General features: G+C 41.4%; 2 protein-coding genes and 1 non-coding gene across 5 annotated transcripts in view; 1 reads left to right on the plus strand and 2 right to left on the minus strand.

The window, feature by feature from the left end:
* Positions 1–708: 708 nt before the first annotated feature.
* LOC132516506 (U6 spliceosomal RNA) lies at positions 709–811 on the minus strand. Its single transcript, XR_009539340.1, has one exon. It is a non-coding gene; the product is annotated as a U6 spliceosomal RNA (small nuclear RNA).
* Positions 812–8,336: 7,525 nt separating this feature from the next.
* On the plus strand, positions 8,337–8,907 carry LOC132516028 (polyadenylate-binding protein 2-like). Its single transcript, XM_060142412.1, has one exon. It carries the CDS (start codon positions 8,337–8,339, stop codon positions 8,745–8,747), a length of 411 nt encoding a protein of 136 aa, XP_059998395.1. The 3' UTR covers positions 8,748–8,907.
* Positions 8,908–12,456: 3,549 nt separating this feature from the next.
* The window catches only part of CD53 (CD53 molecule), a 29,791-nt gene continuing 23,523 nt past the window's right edge, over positions 12,457–18,724 (minus strand). For all 3 annotated transcript variants that reach the window (XM_060142415.1, XM_060142414.1, XM_060142413.1), the window contains 3 exons: positions 15,289–15,369; positions 14,176–14,259; positions 12,457–13,315 (listed from right to left, as the gene is read on the minus strand). In XM_060142415.1, the coding sequence (XP_059998398.1) occupies positions 13,244–13,315; positions 14,176–14,259; positions 15,289–15,369 (237 nt within the window). In that variant the 3' untranslated portion in view covers positions 12,457–13,243. The remainder of the gene's footprint in view (positions 13,316–14,175; positions 14,260–15,288; positions 15,370–18,724) is intronic.

Genomic DNA, 18,724 nt, shown 5'->3' on the forward strand with positions numbered 1-18,724 from the left:
ATGACTATCTATATTTTGTGTCAAGTTACTGCAATATCTGGAGTTTCATGCATCCTTTCCTATTTTGTTGTTTCTCTTGGTTAAGAGTGCCTTGTTTTCTCATGTGTTTAGTGAATTTTGTCTGAGTAGTTCAATTTCATTGAAAATTTGCTTTTAAAAATTCATGGAGACCTGGTATTATGTGGGTTCCTTCAGAAAGTGTGTGCATTTTGTTTCTGCCAGAGCTAAGGATAACATTTTATTTGGAACTACATTAAATTTTTAGTTTGAGAGTTTAAGAATGATTCAGACACTATAAATTTTCACCTTAAGTGCAAATTTAATCTCACACCTTAAGCCAGATTATGAATTCAGTGTTTTAGGACTGTTGCTTTCCTCTGCTGAACTGCCAAGTTTCAGACAGATTTTCATGTAATCTTTGGTGAAAGTGAGCAGTATTTCTAGTTCTCTCTTACATTAAGGTGAAACCCTTTGGGGTCTTTGACTTAAATGGGGAAAGATCTCTTCTTATACTCCCCATTTTGAGCAGATCACAAAATTTTCCTCCTGTACTCCATGTGCCATGAGACTATGAAAACTGATACCCAAGTTCACCTAGTTTAGCAAAGGCCCTCAAATTCCTTTTACCTACCTGGTTCACACCATCACTATATCCCTGGATTGAGAATTTCTTACTTTCTTTGCTGCTCAAAAGTGCTTTTTTTTTTTTTTAATATGGAATGCTTCACAAATTTGTGTATTATCCTTGTGCAGGGGCCATGCTAATCTTCTCTGTATCATTCCAATTTTAGCATGTGTGCTGCCAAAGCAAGCATTCAACAGTGCTCTTAATAAAACATTTTAAAGTTTTTATCTAGCAGCTTAGTTATTTAAAATAAGAAGTTTAGTCTAGTAATATTGTCTGTTGTCTTATCAGAAACAGAAATCCTCTTTTTCTTTTTTAATCAATTTGGATGATTTCTATTATTTTAGAAAATTATCTCCACCACATACATTTAAAAAATTGATTGGCCTAATTTTTTTTTTACCATATTCTCTCAAGGGCTGTAAAATTTTAACTATATCTGTGGTTATGGCCCAATTTTTATTTATAGTTAATTTTTACATTTCCCCTCTCTTTTTCTAATGTGATCAGGCCAATATAATTAATATAGACAAAGAGTTGATTAAAAAATGTGATAAGAACTATGGAATTTCTATGAGTGTGTTATGGAGGTAAACACAAGAGACATTTTGTCAAGACTAAATAGGAATATGTATGTAAAGTTCTTAGCACACTGTCTCATACTTGATAAAACCTCAATAGATATTGATGCTGAAAGCTCAGCCTCTGTGCACCAATGCCAAATCGAATCTTGGAGACAGAGTTTCAGTTGAAGTAGAAAAGAATAGCTTTATTGCTTTGCCAGGCAAAGGTGGACACAATGAGCTCCTGCCCCAACAACTATGTGTCCCAACAGGGGAGGATTTGATGAGGAGTTTTATAGCAATGGTTCAAGGGTGAGGTTGATGATAAGATTAGTGTGTATGCAGGGCCTCTACTCCTCTAATCTGATCTCAGGTAATCTTCTTGATGAGTTTCTCTGGTTCCTTTAATGTAGCCTCAGGAGGCCTTTCTCTGGTATGAAGAATAATGACATGTTAAAGAGCTTAAAGACATTGTTATGTGCATCCATTGAGGTGGAACCAGGACCATGCCTTAAGGCTGCACTATTGTTTCCTGGCTGCCCCTCCCTTGTCTTTGCATCCCTTCCTTTCCCAGGTTAGCAACTGTTGGAATCTGCCCTTTGGAACTCAGGGAAGGTCATGGAGACAGAGTCAAGAAACAGGAGACAGAAAGGATTTTGTGCCCAGGAGCCCCTCAGGGGTTCTGCTCAATTTCAATATTAAACTTTACAGTATTAAGGAAAGCTTTCTTAGAGAAAGCAGAGGGTAAGAATTGTCCAGACAAAGGGTATCAGTGGATGAGTGGGAAAAGTTTAGTACTGATAAAACTTAGAGCAACTAAATAAATTTTAACATAATTAAAGCATAGAATAAAAAAGTGGTAATGGCAGGGGTTGAGGTTGAAGACCTAAGGGTAAAGCATATCATGTAGAGCCTGGTAGGCATAATAAGGAATCTGGACTTTATTCTAAGAGAAACATAGTTATTGAAGGGTTTCAAGCAGGAAAGTCTCCTGATTTTTTTAAAGTAATTTTTAAAATTGTGGTAAAAGTCACATAATATAAAACACATGATTTTAACCATATTTAACTGTACAGTTCAGTGGCACTAAGTACATTCACATTGTTGTGCAAATCTCACCATCATTCATCTCCAGAATTTTTCAACTTCCTAAACTGAAATTTTGTCCTCATTAAACACTAAATCCCCATTCCCCCTCCCCAACCCACCCCTCACCCCTTGGTCCCTGGCATCTTTCAATGTACATTCTGACTCTATGAATTTGACTATTATAGGTACCTCGTATAAGTGGAATCAAACAGTATTTGTCTACACCTAGTGTATATTAGAATGCATTTTTAAGGTTACCTTAAAATATGTCTAACAAACAGATTGTATCTTCTTTTTCTTTTCCCCTGTGCTATACGGGAGGTTCTCATTAGTTATCTATTTTATACATAGTAGTGTATATATATCAATCCCAATCTCCAAATTTATCCCACCCCCCCACCCTTTCCTCCCTTGGTGTCCATAAGTTTGTTCTTTATGTCTCTGTCTCTATTTCTGCTTTGCAAATAGGTTCATCTTTACTATTTTTCTAAATTCCACATATATGTGTTAATACGATATTTGTTTTTCTCTTGCTGACTTACTTCACCCTGTATGACAGTATCTAGGTCCATCCATGTCTCTGCATATGGCACAATTTTATTCCTTTTTATGGCTGAATAATATTCCATTGTATATATGTACCACAACTTCTTTATCCATTCCACTGTTGATGGATATTTAGGTTGCTTCCATGTCCTGGCAATTGTAAATAGAGCTGCAATGAATATTGGGGTGCATGCATCTTTTGGAATTATGGTTTTCTCTGGGTATATACCCAGTAGTGAGATTGCTGGGTCATATGGAAGTTCTATTTTTAGATTTTTAAGTAACCTCCATACTTTTCTCCATAGTGGCTGTATCAGTTTGCATTCCCACCAACAGTGTAAGAGGCTTCCCTTTCTCCACACCCTCTCCAGCACTTATTGTTTGTAGAATTTTTGATGATGACCATTTTGACCGGTGTGAGGTGATACTTCATTGTAGATTTGATTTGCATTTCTCTAATAATTAGTGATGTTGAGAATCTTTTCATGTGCCTCTTGGCCATCTGTATGTCTTCTTTGGAGAAATGTCTATTTAGCACTTCCACCCATTTTTTGATTGGGTTGTTTGTTTATTTGATATTGAGCTGCACGTGTTATTTGTATATTTTGGACATTAATCCCTTCTCAGCTGCTTCATTTGCGTATACTTTCTTCCATTTTGAGGGTTGTTTTTTCATCTCATTTATGGTTTCCTTTGCTGTGCAAAAGATTTTAAGTTTCATTTCATCCCATTTGTTTATTATTGTTTTTATTTTCATTACTCTAGGAGGTGGTCAAAAAGATCTTGTAATTTATGTCAAAGAATGTTCTGCCTATGTTTTCCTCTAAGAGTTCTGTAGTGTCTGGTCTTACCTTTATGTCTTTAATCCATTTTGGGTTTATTTTTGTGTATGGTGTTAGAGAGTGTCCTAATTTCATTCTTTTACATGTAGCTGTCCAGTTTTCCCAGCACCACTTATTGAAGAGGCTGTCTTTTCTCCACTGTATATTCCTGCCTCCTTTATCAAAGATAAGGTGACCATATGTGTGTTGGTTTCTCTCTGGGCTTTCTATCCTGTTCCATTGATCTATATTTCTGTTTTTGTGCCAGTACCCTACTGTCTTGATTACTGTAGCTTTGTAGTATTGTCTTAAGTCAAGGAGTCTGATTCCTTCACCTCCATGTTTGTTTGTTTGTTTTGTTCTCTTTTATGTTTTTCTCAAGATTGCTTTGGCTATTTGGGGTCTTTTGTGTTTCCATACAAATTGTAAAATTTTTTGTTCTGGTTCTGTGAAAAATACCATTGGTAATTTGATAGGGATTGCATTGAATCTGTAGACTGCTTTGGGTAATATAATCATTTTGACAAACTTGTTTCTTCCAATCTAAGAACATCGTATATCTCTCCATCTGTTTGTGTCATTTTTGATTTCTTTCAGCAGTATCTTATAGTTTTCTGCATACAGGTCTTTTGCCTCCTTAGGTAATTTTATTCCTAGCTATTTTACTCTTTTTGTTGCAATGGTAAATGTGATTGTTTCCTTAATTTATATTTCTGCTAATTCATTGCTAGTGTATAGGAATGCAAGAGATTTCTGTGCATTAATTTTGTATCCTGCAACTTTACCAAATTCATTGACTAGCATCAGTAGTTTTCTGGTGGCATTGTTAGGATTTTCTATGTATAGTATCATGTCATCTGCAAACAGTGACATTTTACTTCTTTTCCAATTTGTATTCCTTTTATTTCTTTTTCTTCTCTGTTTGCCATGGTTAGGATTTCCAAAACTATGTTGAATAATAGTGTCAAGAGTGGACATCCTTGTCTTGTTCCTGATCTTAGAGGAAATGCTTTTGATTTTTCACCATTGAGAATGATGTTTGCTGTGGGTTTGTCGTATATGGCCTTTATTATGTTGAGGTAGGTTCCCACCATGCCCACTTTCTGGTGAGTTTTTATCATAAATGGGTGTTGAGTTTTTTCAAAAGTTTTTCTGCATCTATTGAGATTATCATATGGTTTTTATCCTTCAATTTGTTAATATGGTGTATACATTGTTTGATTTGCATATGGTGAAGAATCCTTGCATTCCTGGGATAAACCCTACTTGATCATGGTGTATGATCCTTTTAATGTGCTGCTTGATTCTGTTTGCTAGTATTTTGTTGAGGATTTTTGCATCTATATTCATCAGTGATATTGGTCTGTAATTTTCTTTTTTCGTAGTATCTTTGTCTGGTTTTGGTATCAGGGTGATGGTGACCTCGTAGAATGAGTTTGGGAGTGTTCCTCCCTCTGCTATATTTTGGAAGAGTTTGAGAAGGATAGGTGCTAGGTCTTCTCTAAATGTTTGATAGAATTCTCCTGTGAAGCCATCTGTTCCTGGGCTTTTGTTTGTTGGAAGATTTTTAATCACAGTCTCAATTTCAGTGCTTGTGATTGGTCTGTTTATATTTTCTATTTCTTCCTGGTTCAGTCTTGGAAGTTTGTGTTTTTCTGTGAATTTTTCCATTTCTTCCAGGTTGTCCATTTTATTGGCATATAGTTGCATGTAGTAATCTCTCATGATCCTTTGTATTTCTGCAGTGTCAATTGTTACTTCTTTTTCATTTCTAATTCTATTTTTCTGAGTCTTCTCCCTTTTTTTTCTTGATGACTCTTGTTAAAGGTTTATAAATTTTGTTTATCTTCTCAAAGAACCAGCTTTTAGTTTCATTGATCTTTGCTACTGCTTCCTTTGTTTCTATTTCATTTATTTCTCCCCTAATTTTTATGATTTCTTTCCTTCTACTAACTTTGGGTTTTGTTTGTTCTTCTTTCTCTAGTTCCTTTAGGTGTAAGGTTGGTTGTTTATTTGAGATTTTTCTCATATCTTGAGGTAGGATTGTATTGCTATAGACTTCCCTCTTAGGACTGCTTTTGCTGCATCCCAGAGGTTTTGGATGGTTGTGTTTTGTTTGTCATTTGTCTCTAGGTATTTTTTGGTTTCCTCTTTGATTTCTTCAGTGATCTCTTGGTTATTTAGTAATGTATTGTTTAGCCTCCAAGTGTTTGTGTTTTTTAAGCGTTTTTTCCCCCCTGTAATTGATTTCTAATCTCATAGCATTGTGGTCAGTAAAGATGCTTGATAAGATTTCAATTTTCTTAAATTTACCGAGGCTGGATTTGTGACCCAAGGTGTGATCTATCCTGGAGAATGGTCTGTGTGCACTTGAGAAGAAAGTGTAATCTGCTGTTTTTGGATGGAATGGCCTATAAATATCAATTAAATCTATCTGGTCTATTGTGTCATTTAAAGCTTGTGTTTCCTTATTCATATTCTTTTCAGATGATCTGTCCATTGGTGTAAGTGAGGTGTTAAAGTCCCCCACTATTATTGTGTTACTGTCAATCTCCTCTTTTATAGCTGTTAGCAGTTGCCTTATGTATTGAGGTGCTCCTATGTTGGGAGCATATATATTTAAAATTGCTATATCTTCTTCTTGGATTGATCCCTTGATCATTATGTAGTGTCCTTCTTTGTCTCTTGTAATAGTCTTTATTTTAAAGTCTCTTTTGTCTGATATGAGTATTGCTACTCCAACTTTCTTTTGATTTCTATTTGTGTGGAATATCTTTTTCCATCCCTTCACTTTCAGTCTGTATGTGTCCTTAGGTCTGAAGTGGGACTCTTGTACACAGCATATATACAGGTCTTATGTTTGTATCCATTCAGGGAGTCTGTGTCTTTTGGTTGGGGCATTTAATCCATTCACATTTAAGGTAATTATCGATATGTATGTTCCTAGTACCATTTTCCTAATTGTTTTGGGTTTGTTTTTGTAATTCCTTTTCTTCTCTTGTGTGTCCCACTCAGAGAAGATCCTTTAGCATTTGTTGTATAGCTAGTTTTGTGGTGCTGAATTCTCTTAGCTTTTGCTTGTCTATAAAGCTTTTTATTTCTCTGTCGAATCTGAATGAGATCCTTGCTGGGTAGAGTAATCTTGGTTGTAGGTTCTTCCCTTTCATCACTTTAAATATATCCTGCCACTCTATTCTGGACTGAAGAATTTCTGCTGAAAAATCAGTTGATAACCTTATGGGGTTTCCCTTGTCTGTTATTTATTGCTTTTCCCTTGCTGCTTTTAATATTTCTTTGAATTTAATTTTTTTTAGTTTGATTAATAGGTGTCTCAACATATTTCTCCCTGGATTTATCCTGTGTGGGATTCTCTGCCCTTCCTGGACTTGGGTGGCTATTTCCTTTCCTATGTTAAGGAAGTTTTCGGCTATAATCTCTTCAAGTATTTTCTCAGGTCTTTTCTCTCTTTCTTCTTCTTCTGGGACCCCTATAATTCGAATATTGGTGCATTTAATGTTGTTGCAGAAGTCTCTGTGACTGTCCTCATTTCTTTTCATTCTTTTTTCTGCTCCTAGACAGTTATTTCCACCATTCTGTCTTCCAGCTCACTCATTCATTCTTCTCCCTCAATTATTCTGCTATTCATTCCCTCTAGTGTATTTTTCATTTCAATTATTGTGTTGTTCATCACTGATTGTTTGTTCTTTAGTTCTTCTAGGTCCTTGTTAAACATTTCTTGTATTTTCTAGACCCATGCCTCCATTCTATATCTGAGATTTTGGATCATGTTTACTATCATTACTCTGAATTTTTTTTTAGGTAGATTGCCTATTTCCTCTTCATTTATTTGGTCTTACAGGCTTTTGCCTTGCTCCTCTATCTGTAACATATTTCTCTGTCATCTCATTTTTGTTGATGGGTGGGGTTATGTTCCTGTCTCGCTGCTTGTTTGGCTTGTGGCATCCAACACTGGAATTTGCAGGCAGTTGGGTGGAGTTGGGTCTTGGTGCCAAGGTGAGGATCTCTGTGAGAGCTCACAGAGATTAATGTTCCCTGGTGTCTGAAGTTCTCTGTTAGTTCAGTGCTGCCACCACAGGCGCTCAGGCTCAACTTCCAGCCTGGAAACTAAGATCCCACAAGCCATGAGGTGCAGCAAAAAGAAACAAAAAAAGACAACAAGCAAAAAAGAGCAGAACAATAACAAAGAATGAAAAATAAAATAAGAAAAATAAAAAATATATTAGGAAAAATAAAAATAAAAATGAAACAACAAAACACAACAGCCAAAAAAATTTTTTTAACTCTAGGGTGATGGTGATGGTGGTGGCGGTGGCAGCAGCAGTGGAGGCTGCAGGCGGTTGGGGCTCCAGGCTGGGGTGGTGGCACCATCTTGTGCCCAGGGCTGGTGGGGAGGCCAGGGAGGGGGTCCCGGGGGGCACAGGGTACTATGGGAACGGCTTGAAGTCTGAGGAACTGGAGCCTGAGGATCTGCTGCTGGAGCCTGAGCCAGAGCCTGAGCCCGAAAAGGAGCCATCCTGGCCCCGTGCCCCCCTGGGAGCTCCAGGCCCTGGGCCCGGGTCGGGAGCCCCCAGCAGCCAGGAGGAGGAGAAGCTGGGACTGGTCGAGGGTGACCTGAGGGATGGCGCCATTGAGGACCCAGAGCTGGAAGTGATCAAAGCTCAAGTCAGGGAGATGGAGGAAGAAACTGAGAAGCTAAAGGAGCTACAGAACAAGGTAGAGAAGCAGATGAATATGAGTCTACCTGCAGGCAATGCTGGCTCAGTGATCATGTCCACTGAGGAGAAGATGGAGGCCGATTCCTGTTCCATCTATGTTGGCAATGTGGACTATGGTGCAACAGCAGAAGAGCTGGAAGCACACTTTCATGGCTGTGGTTCAGTCAACTGTGTTACTATACTATGTGACAAATTTAGTGGCCATCCCAAAGGGTTTGCATATATAGAGTTCTCAGACAAAGAGTCAGTGAGGACTTCCTTGGCTATAGATGAGTCCCTATTTAGAGGAAGACAAATCAAGGTGATCCCAAAACAAACCAACAGACCAGGCATCAGCACAACAGACTGGAGTTTCCCGCGAGCCTGATACCGTGCCCAGACCACCAACTACAACAGTTCCCGCTCTCGATTCTACAGTGGTTTTAACAACAGGCCCTGGGGTCATGTCTACAGGGGCCGGGCTAGAGCGACATCATGGTATTCCCCTTACTAAAAAAAAGTGTGTATTAGGAGGAGAGAGAGGAAAAAAAGAGAAAAGAAGGAAAAAAATGAATTAAGAAAAAAAAGAAAAGCAGAAGATGACCTTGATAGAAAAAAAATATTAAAAAAAAAGGATGGGGCTTCCCTGGTGGCGCAGTGGTTGAGAGCCTGCCTGCTGATGCAGGGGACGCAGGTTCGTGCCCCGGTCCAGGAGGATCCCACATGCTGTGGAGCGGCTGGGCCCGTGAGCCATGGCCGCTGAGCCTGCACATCCGGAGCCTGTGCTCCACAATGGGAGAGGCCACAACAGTGAGAGGCCCGCGTACCGCAAACTCTAACTGCTGAGGAGGGACCTGCTTTCGTGAGTAAGGGAAGGCCCAGGGAGTGGGGCAGGGGGCTGCTCATTCACTCTGGGGATTCGCCATGGACACGTCTCAACCGCGCAAGCTGCTCCCCCTGTTTCCCTGTCCCCCTTTGCCCCCTTGTGGGCTGCTCAAGGGTAGGTGGGCATGGGTGGTAGGAGGTTTTTTTTTTACCCAGGGCTCTGGAAGGACACCAAACTGTTCTGCTTGTTACCTTCCCTCCATCTTCTCCCTAGCTTTCACAGTCCCCTCCTGCCTGTTCCTGTCCTGCCAGGTCTACCACCCACCCCACCCCTCTTTTCTGGCTCCCTGCCCCTCCAGATTGCCTGGTGATCTATTTTGTTTCCTTTTGTGTTTCTTTTTCTGTTTTGAGTGTCTGTCTTTCTTTGCAGGATTCTGTAGCCAGAGGGTCTCCTATCCACTCACAGTGGCTCCAGTGTAATTGCCCCTTTCCCCTGGGGAAATGCACTACCTTGTTTTGGGGGGTTTTGGGGGTTTTTTTGTTTTGTTTTATTTTCCTTTGCCTTTTTTCCCCTTTTGTTTGGAGGGAATGGGAGGAAGTGGGGACATGGAGGTGGGAGGTAGATTTTGTTTATTTTTTTAGCTCATTTCCAGGGGGTGGGAGTTTTTTTTAATATGTGTCATGAATAAAGTTGGTTTTGAAAAAAAAGTTTTTTTAATTAAAAAATTAAAATTCCCTGGTGCTTCTGCTATCAGTTTCATTGCCCCCACAGTGAGCTACATCCAACCCCTGCCTCCCCAGGAGGGCCTCCAACACCTTTAGGTAGTTATCTGTACCCTCTGTGTCAGCCCCACCTCTGCGTGTGTTTCTTTCACCAGTGTCTGCTCCTGAAGTTGACCCAGAGCACATGTGCTCATGCAAGCCAGCTTGGGGGCAGGTTTCCATGGGTGTGTCCACAGAGGCCATCATGGCTTGAGGAGGCTTTGGAAAATGGTGGTGCTCGACCTGCCTGGACCCCCACAGCCCTAGGAGGGGCTTTGTCAGGGGCGGCACATGGGCCACCAGGACCTGCACAGCCTTTGTAGGCTTTGTGGGGGACAGTCCTCAGGTCCACCAGGACCCGAGCGGCCCCCAGAAGCCCTGGGGGGTGTTGTACTTGGGTCCATTGGGACCTGAGAAGCCAGAGGAGGCCTCAGCAGGGGCAGGGCTCAGGCATGGGACCTATATGGCCTGAAGAGACCTCCATGAGGTTAGGGCTCAGGCCCAGCACCCTAGCAGGCTTGCTGGGGCCTCAGTGGTGGGGGGAAACCCTGGTTTGAGGGGTGGTTGAGCCTGCTTAGGTGTGTGCCCCTGCCACTGCCCAAGGAGGCCAGGCTGGTGGGCAGAGAAGGGTGTTGCAATGGTGGCCTTGCCCTCTGTGCATCACTCAACAATTGCGTCCCACTTTCCTGGTGGCCTGGGCCTCCTCCACCAACCTTCCTGTCTGTGGAACACTTCCCCCTGCCACCCCAGGTCATCTCCCCACCTCCCACAGTGGTCCCCTCCCTGGGTCCACCCTCCAAACCCCACTGTCCAGCACCCAGCCCTTCTCCCCACCAGGGGACACACAATCCAGGCTGGGGTGTGTAGGGGCCTGGCACAGACCACACACACAGGCCCCACCCCGTCCCTACCCCCACAGACCTTTGCAGGGCACCCCTCTGACCCCCCGCCCCTTGAAGGTCCCCCCTGTCCCTGCTGATCCCCCTGCCACTAGTGTGTCCCCCTGAGTGCTGAAACCTCTCTTCTCCCCCAGCCCCTCCCCTTAGGGGTGCCAGCCCTGTCCCGTCTCCATCACTCTTCCCTCCCTCCTTCCCTCTCTCCTCCCCTCCCATGTCCCACCCAGCTGCACAGGGACCCCTCCTGTCCCCCAGGTGTCCAAGGTTCCCCATCAATGCCTAGAAGGTGCTCGGCAAGAACTGTTCTGATGTACCCCTGCTGTACCTGTGAGGAGATGCAAACTCCACTTTCTCCTACTCTGCCATCTTGACCCAGGGTTCGAAAGTCTCCTGATTATATTTATGTTTTAGAAATATTATTTTGGCTACTGTATGGAGAATAGCTTAGATGGGGTCAATAGTGGGTACTAGGAGAACAGATAGTAGACAACTGAAGGAATATAGGTAAGAAATGAAATGGGGAGAGTGGATGAATTAGGTATTTTGTAGCTGAATCCTTAGACCTTTATGACTGACTGGATGTTGGGAGTGAAGGGCAGGCTAGAGTTAGGACAAAGCCCAGGTTTCTGGCTATGGCAACCAGAAGGTGGTCTTATCACTCACTGATATGGGGGAACAAAGAAGAGAAACAGGCTTGGAAGATATAATAAGTTTTATTTTGTGCATGTTGAATGTGAGACATGTTTGATACTTGTGATAATCATGAGAATGTCTCCTCTGCTCCTTTGCCTCAGGAAAGTGCAAAAGATATACATTTCCCTATAAACTACTATGAATTTGACCAATTTTCCTAAAAGAAAGTTGGAGATCCCACACAAATCTTTGAGAATAGAAACCAATTCTGTCACCCCTTTCTTTAACTTCTCTACATTTGACTCTGTATTAGATGTGGTCTGATCTTTTGCTTTCAAAGTATGGTTATCATATAGACAATTAAATTTAGCTTCTCCTGACCCAAGAAACATGGTGTAGTTGACCACCTCTAAGATAGCCCCCAGTGATCTCCACCCCATAGTATCTACACACTTGTGTAATTTCCTCCCCTTGAGTGTGAACTTTTCAACTTACTTCTAAGGAATAGTATACAGCAGGACTGATGTGATGGCACTTCTGAGTTAGGTTATAAAAGGAGTGTATGGCTTGTTTTGGGTGCTGTATTTCATGCTGTCTCTTGAATACCTTGCTATGGGGAGAATCAGCTTCCATGTCATAAGGCAGTGCTATGGAAAGGTGCATGTGGCAAAGAATTGATGCCTATCAGGAGCCATATGAGAACTTGGAAGTGTATCCTCTTCTAGTTGAGACTTGAGATGACTGCAGCTGACATCTTGATTGTAGTCATGTGAGCAATCACGAGCCATAATCACCCAATAAAGCTGCTCCCAGATTCATGATCAACAAAAACTGTCAGATAATAAATGTTCATTGTTCTCAGCGACAAGTTTTGGAGTAATTCATTATGCAGCAATAGATAACTAATATCCCTAACTTGCTGGCAGGGCAATTAGGCTGAGTCATGGAAATTATATTTGAGACAAAGGAATGAGAATGTAGTGATTGACAGAGCATAAGCTATTTTATTTATTGAAGAATTAAAACAGTACATTAACAAAACCTTATCTGAAAGAGAAATAACACCAGAACTCTTTTGAATGTAATTATTACCTAAACCACCAGAAATACCTATCCTGCTGAATTCCTTCATAGTTATGTAAATCAAAGGCTAAGAGATTGGCTGAAATCAGGGTGTGAGTCATTGGATAGTTTATTTTGGAAAGACTTAGATGAATCAATAAGACCCTTTAATAAAGAAATTGAAATGAAACCTAACCTTTGGAGAAAGGGTACTCTGTCATTCCTGTAGCCAAGGCCCCCAGTCAAAAGGAAACAGGATTGTGACAATGATCCAATGAACCTGGCCCCAGAGCTCCCTTAAGCTTATCTCTTGGTTGACTTTGGAGAGTGGACTGGGCATGATTTAGAGGCCAGAGACTTGTTTGACAATGGGAAGATGCAAAAACCCAAGCTGCAGACCCATCCTTTGATCTTGAGCCATTAGTACCACAGGTTCTCTTGGACTTTCATGTCTGACAAATGTTCAGTTATTAATGAGTGACAAGGCTGCTGCCATGAATGATAAAGGATTGTCTTGCTATCTGAGATGCGAAGTGCCTGACCAACACCCTCTTCTCTGGTTGTATGAGACAGGGACTCAACAGGGAAGAGGTGGGAGGGGGACAAAGACACCAGTTCAGGAGTTGGTCATTTAGAGCTTCATGTTACAAGTGGTTTTGGATTTCCAGTGATGAAACAAGTCTTTCCAGTACAAGGCAGCCACAGGTCATAATCCTAGGACCTGGCTGGTTTTGTCAATCTGGCAGTTCAACGTCAGTGCAAAGGACATCCCCAATACCTGAGGAAACAGTTGGGAAAGTGTGAGGTCTTTACAGGTGGAAACATCTCACCCACAGTCCCTGGAATCAGTCTCAGAGAAAAAGAAATTGTCCATCACACTGAGACTACCCTTCCTACTCTCACTTCTAATTCTTTCTCAGGAGTTTTCTCCTTTAGCTTTAGAATGGCAGTGGGGAGACAAGTGGGGGTAATGATGGCAAGACAGTAGAGTATAAAGTGTTGGGACATCTTTTGTCTCCTTAATAAATCACAGAAGTCCTGCTGCTGGTATAATCAAGCTCTGCACAGGTCAATACTTTGTGCAGTGAGTGATCTTTACCCTTGCCTTAGGCCTCCTTGGTTTTCAAGTAGAGAAAAATCATTTCTCTCTGAGCTTCTTGATTAGGTCTTAGCTAATCTGTGATATACTCAAGAAACTTGGGTATAAAAATGGTAGAAATATCACATAATAATAATAATAAAAAAAAACTATCACCCATTCACCCCTGACTTGTCAAACTAAGCAGAGAAGCAATGAGGAAATTGATTACAGTTTTCATCACCAACTCCTGCTTAGCACACAAGGCCAATTTTTCAAGTAGAATGCTTTATTCATCACAGGCTTTTCCAGACCAGCTCTGTGAGGGACCAAAGTAAGGTTCTGCTTGGTGGCTTTTAATTTGACAATGAAACACTCATTTCTCTTAGGGATAAATTGACCAGATAGATCTTACAGCATATTTTCTGTATGCCTTAAACTGGTAATAACATCATTTTCTACTTTACTGGGGGAGCTCATATTTTTGTATCTGGTACCATTCTAAAAATTACATGACATCTCATTTAATCCTCAAAGTAATCCTCTGGTTAAGCTCTTACCTGGATTACACATACACAGATAGTGATGATTCCGATATACAGGAAATTGGAGTGAAACCACAGTTTTGCTTTTACATAGCAACCCTAGAAAAAATTACAAGTACAAATGACGCTACTATATTACTCAACTTTATCAGGAGGTTTATTTGGGAAGATAGTTTGTATTTTGCCTTATGCCAAGAGACTTAGGCCAGGCATTATATTTTTATTATTTTTATATGGATGAAGAAATGGGCATAAAATAGAAAACATTAAACTAGAGACTTTTCTGGTATTATTATCATTACAGTGTCATCTAAAGTAGAAGTCTTAGATCTTTACACACTGAGTTAAACTAGATCCTAAGAGGCAGGTCAACAACATATGTCTTTGTGTTTTTTGAATATTCATTAGTGTCTTGGGATTGGCAAATGGGAATATAGGCTATGCAATCCTAGGACTGGTTGCATTTCAGCTTCTGCTTCAAAAGCCAGTAAACATAATAGGCCTGCCAAGCTGCAGGGCAGTTGCTGGTTGGTAGGTGTCCCAGTCCTTCTTCACAGACCCTCCCAAATTCCAGAGATTTCCAAACAACCTCAAGTGAGGACCTTAAGGACTTAGTCTATTTGAAAGTTGATTTGGGCTTCTTCTCTGGGTCTAGTCAGAAGTTCTGTCAACTCTCTCTTCCCCAACTCCTCACTCCTTCACTTATGATGCATTCTGCTAAAGGGTTGGATGCTGCCATCTCCAAGGAAGGAGAGCAGGGAAACAGGTAGAGAGAAGCTTTTCTGCTTCAACCTTACAATTTCACTTTCAACCATAAGAAGACCTAATTCTTGCTCAAGAAAAATCTAGACATAGTCTTCTGCCACTATCACATAAATTTTCCCCTCTAATGTAATAGTTTAGAGTAGCAAGATTCTACATGGCATCTCTAATCTAGATGAACTTATTTTTTTCTTGTTTGTTTTTCTTATTTGTCTAGTTATATGAGTTGTTTCCCTGGTCTCTCTTTTGTTTAAGGTTTCCTGTTTCTGGCTGGGAGGACTAGGTCCTGTACGACTGGAGTTTCTAAGGTAATTAAAAGTTTAACCACAGTGACCAATAGCAGAAAAGTTTCTGAAAATAAATTACCTTAACTTGTGGGTCTGAGGGGCAAGATGCTGGTGGGCTGCCCATCCAATCACTTGTGCCATTTACACCACAACATTGCAGCTGAAAGCCAAACCCCAAACAAGTGTTGGTTAGTAAGATAACAGAAAGAAAACCATGGGCCTTGGAGAAACGGTAGGCCCTTCAGATCTGACTCTCTAGCAGAAAATCCAGAATTGGCCTGACTACTATGGCTCCTTAGAATTAAGTACTTTCAAACCTGTGATACCATTCCCTTCACACAAGACTTCTTGAAGTAGAGAGGGCATATTTAATTTATTCACATTTTACAAATAAAAAATTAGGCACACAGGAGACTTTATAATGGAGGGATCAGGCTGACCACACCTAGACCCACTGTATGGCTGTTAGCATAGCTGATGCTATCTTGGGCCCTTACAGTTTCTCCTGTCCTACCGCTGACCCTACCCAGGGTACAATAAATCACTTCTATGTCATAAAGAGCTTTGTAATTAATAGATATTGTGGCCTCTATGCTCTGTTAGTCCCAAAACAATGGTGATAACATTTGCTGATGTACTCCCAGTGCCCACAAGACTAGTTACCATTCATTCTGACTTAGGAATGAATGTCCTGTTTCCAAGCATCTACCTCCATACCCTAAGTTAACTATAAAATTGTCCCAACGGCTCCTTGGCAGTGTGGAGTGTAGCTGCGAATGCTTCCTGATCGTTGTCCTCCAGATCCTAATACTACCCTGTGAGTAAGTTACCCTATAATAAACTGATCCAGTGATTATATGGAGCTGCCTGCCTTGTTTTTTGGTCTCAAGATGCCTCCTCAGTTCACTGGGCACTTTTTGTTCCCTCCATCCTTGGACAATTGGCAAGCCAGGCAGGAGACTGAAAATAATGCAGGAATGGGTGAAGGGGCCAAACAGGGAAAACTTGTTGTCTGTGGGGGAAATTCCAGGCTGGCCAGCCATTTCGATGTGGGGTGATCTGGCTATATTTATGGAACACTTCAGGCTGGTGCAAGAGTAGAGGGATACCCTGAAAACACCAAAGGGCGTACTAGATATATTAACCAAAGAGGTAGCAAAGCAAAAGTGGGGTGAAAAAAAAGTGAGCAAGCTATTGCAACTGTTGCATGGTCTTTGTTATGTACTCTAAATATTAGCACAGAAAAGAAATTACAGTTCACCTGGGAACAAGAGAAGACTAAAGAGGCGCTGGCACTAGAGAGGACCGTCTGGATGGCATGTTCTGCAACTTAGGACGTTATGTCAAAGAAAATACAACAAGAAGAAGAACATATTGAAGTGACAGAATGTAAGATGGTTAATCTTGACTTAGGAATGCACGTCCTGTTTCCAAGTATCTACCCCCATACCCTAGGTTACCTATAAGACCATCCCAATGGCCCCTTGGCAGTGTGGAATACATCTGCAAATGCCTCCAAATCATCTGCCCACTCCCAATCCCACTCTGTAAGTTACCCTATAATAAGCTGATCCATTGATTATATGGAGCTGCATGCCTCACTTTTTGGTCTCAAGATGCCTTCTCAGTTTGTTGGGCAGTTTTTGTTCCCTCTGTCCTCCGACACTCACCAACAAGTCTTAAGATCACAAAAAGTAGGACAATCAGATATTCTGTGCCTGCTTACGTGATGCTGTAGGAAATATGTATGTTAGTCTCACCACAAATGGAAACTTTATCAAGCCTCTAGATTCACAAGTATGGGAGACAGAGACTCCCTGATGCTAAAATCCTTTGAGAAGCAAATAGCCAAATCCAGAAATTGGGGAATTCTATAGGACAAACAACCTAATTTATTTCCACAAGTAAATAGCATGAACACAGAGAGATACTATCATAAATTAAAAGAGATTTAGAAATGTATTATCCAAATATAATATGTGGACCTTGTTTGGATCTTGGTTGGAAGAAACCAATTAAAAATAATATTTTTAGATAAATGATTATAGACATTTATTAATGATATTAAAGAATTATTGTAAAATTTTAGGTGTATTAAATAGACCTTATTTTACAAGAAGATTAAACAACACACTTCTAAATAACACATGATCAGAGAAGAAATCTCAAGAGAAATTTAAAAATATTGGAAAACGTATACAAAAATGAAAACACAACTTATAAAAATATATGGGATGCAGCAAAAGCAGTGCTTAGAGGGAAATTGATACACTGAATAAAAATATTAGAAAAGAAGAAAGATCAAAAAATCAATAATCTCAGTGTATATCTTAGAAAACTAGAAAAAGAAGAGCAAATTAAGTTCAAAGTAAGAAGAAAAATAAATGAGAATTAAAGCAGAAATCAATGAAATTGAAAATAGGAAATCAATAGAGAAAATCATCAAAATTAAAAGGTGGCCTGGAGAGATTGATCAAGATGGTGGAGTATGAGGACGTGAAGCTCACCTCCCCCTATGAACACATCAAAAATACATCTACATGTGGAAAAATTCTCACTGAGGGCTTCCCTGGTGGCGCAGTGGTTGAGAGTTCACCTACTGATGCAGGGGACATGGGTTCGTGCCCCGGTCCGGGAAGATCCCACATGCCACAGAGCAGCTGGTCCGTGAGCAATGGCCGCTGAGCTTGCGCGTCCGGAGCCTGTGCTCCGCAACGGGAGAGGCCACAACAGTGAGAGGCATGCGTACCGCAAAAAAAAAAAAAAAACTCACTGAAAACTAACTAAAAACTGGCTGAAGGAATCCTGTACAACCAAGGCTGTTAAAAAATACACATATAATTGGGTAGGAAGGGGAAAAAAGTGATTAGGTCAGGACCTGTGCCCCTGGGAGGGAACTCAGAGTAAAAGGGAGAATGCATGGGTGGGATACCGGTGCTGGGGAGTGAGTGGTGAGAACCCCAAATTTGGAGCCCCAGTCGTGGGTTCCTATGCTTGGGAGAAAAGGTACCTTGTCTGACTGGAGTACTGGTTGGATCAACAGGAGGGCTGTGGAAGCCTGGACTCCACTCGTGAGGAGTGCATGCATGCTGGCTTGCCTCCAAGGCAGGGTGGAGAGATGTTTGCTTTAACAGCTGCCAGATTTCTTGCAACCACCTGCTCACAGGTCCTAACCCAAGCCAAGCAAATGCTCTGGCCCCATTCATTCCATGTCACAGTGCAGCACTTGATCTGGGGTGGCCATGACCAAGGAGAAGATGGAAACCATGGGACACAGAGGTGACCCAGTATCGGGGCGGAGCCTGGGTGGAGCAGCAGCTGCCATTGTTGGTGTTTACTCAAGCAGTGCATCAGAAACATCCTAGATCTCTGATGGAGGCTGTTCCACCACCTTCCCCCCGCCCACCATACACTGAGAGTTCATGCGGACCCCACCTGCCCTGAGGTGTGGCTCCACAACAGGGCAGGGGAAGCAGAGGCTGGGGGCAGTGATTGGCTGTGAGGGACAAGGGGAT

The sequence above is a fragment of the Lagenorhynchus albirostris genome, chromosome 2 (assembly GCF_949774975.1).
Source record: "Lagenorhynchus albirostris chromosome 2, mLagAlb1.1, whole genome shotgun sequence".
Lineage (NCBI taxonomy): Eukaryota > Metazoa > Chordata > Mammalia > Artiodactyla > Delphinidae > Lagenorhynchus > Lagenorhynchus albirostris.

Coding starts and splice junctions, on each gene's coding strand:
- LOC132516028 (XM_060142412.1), top strand. CDS start 8,337: ATGGAGGAAGAAACTGAGAAGCTAAAGGAGCTACAGAACAAGGTAGAG.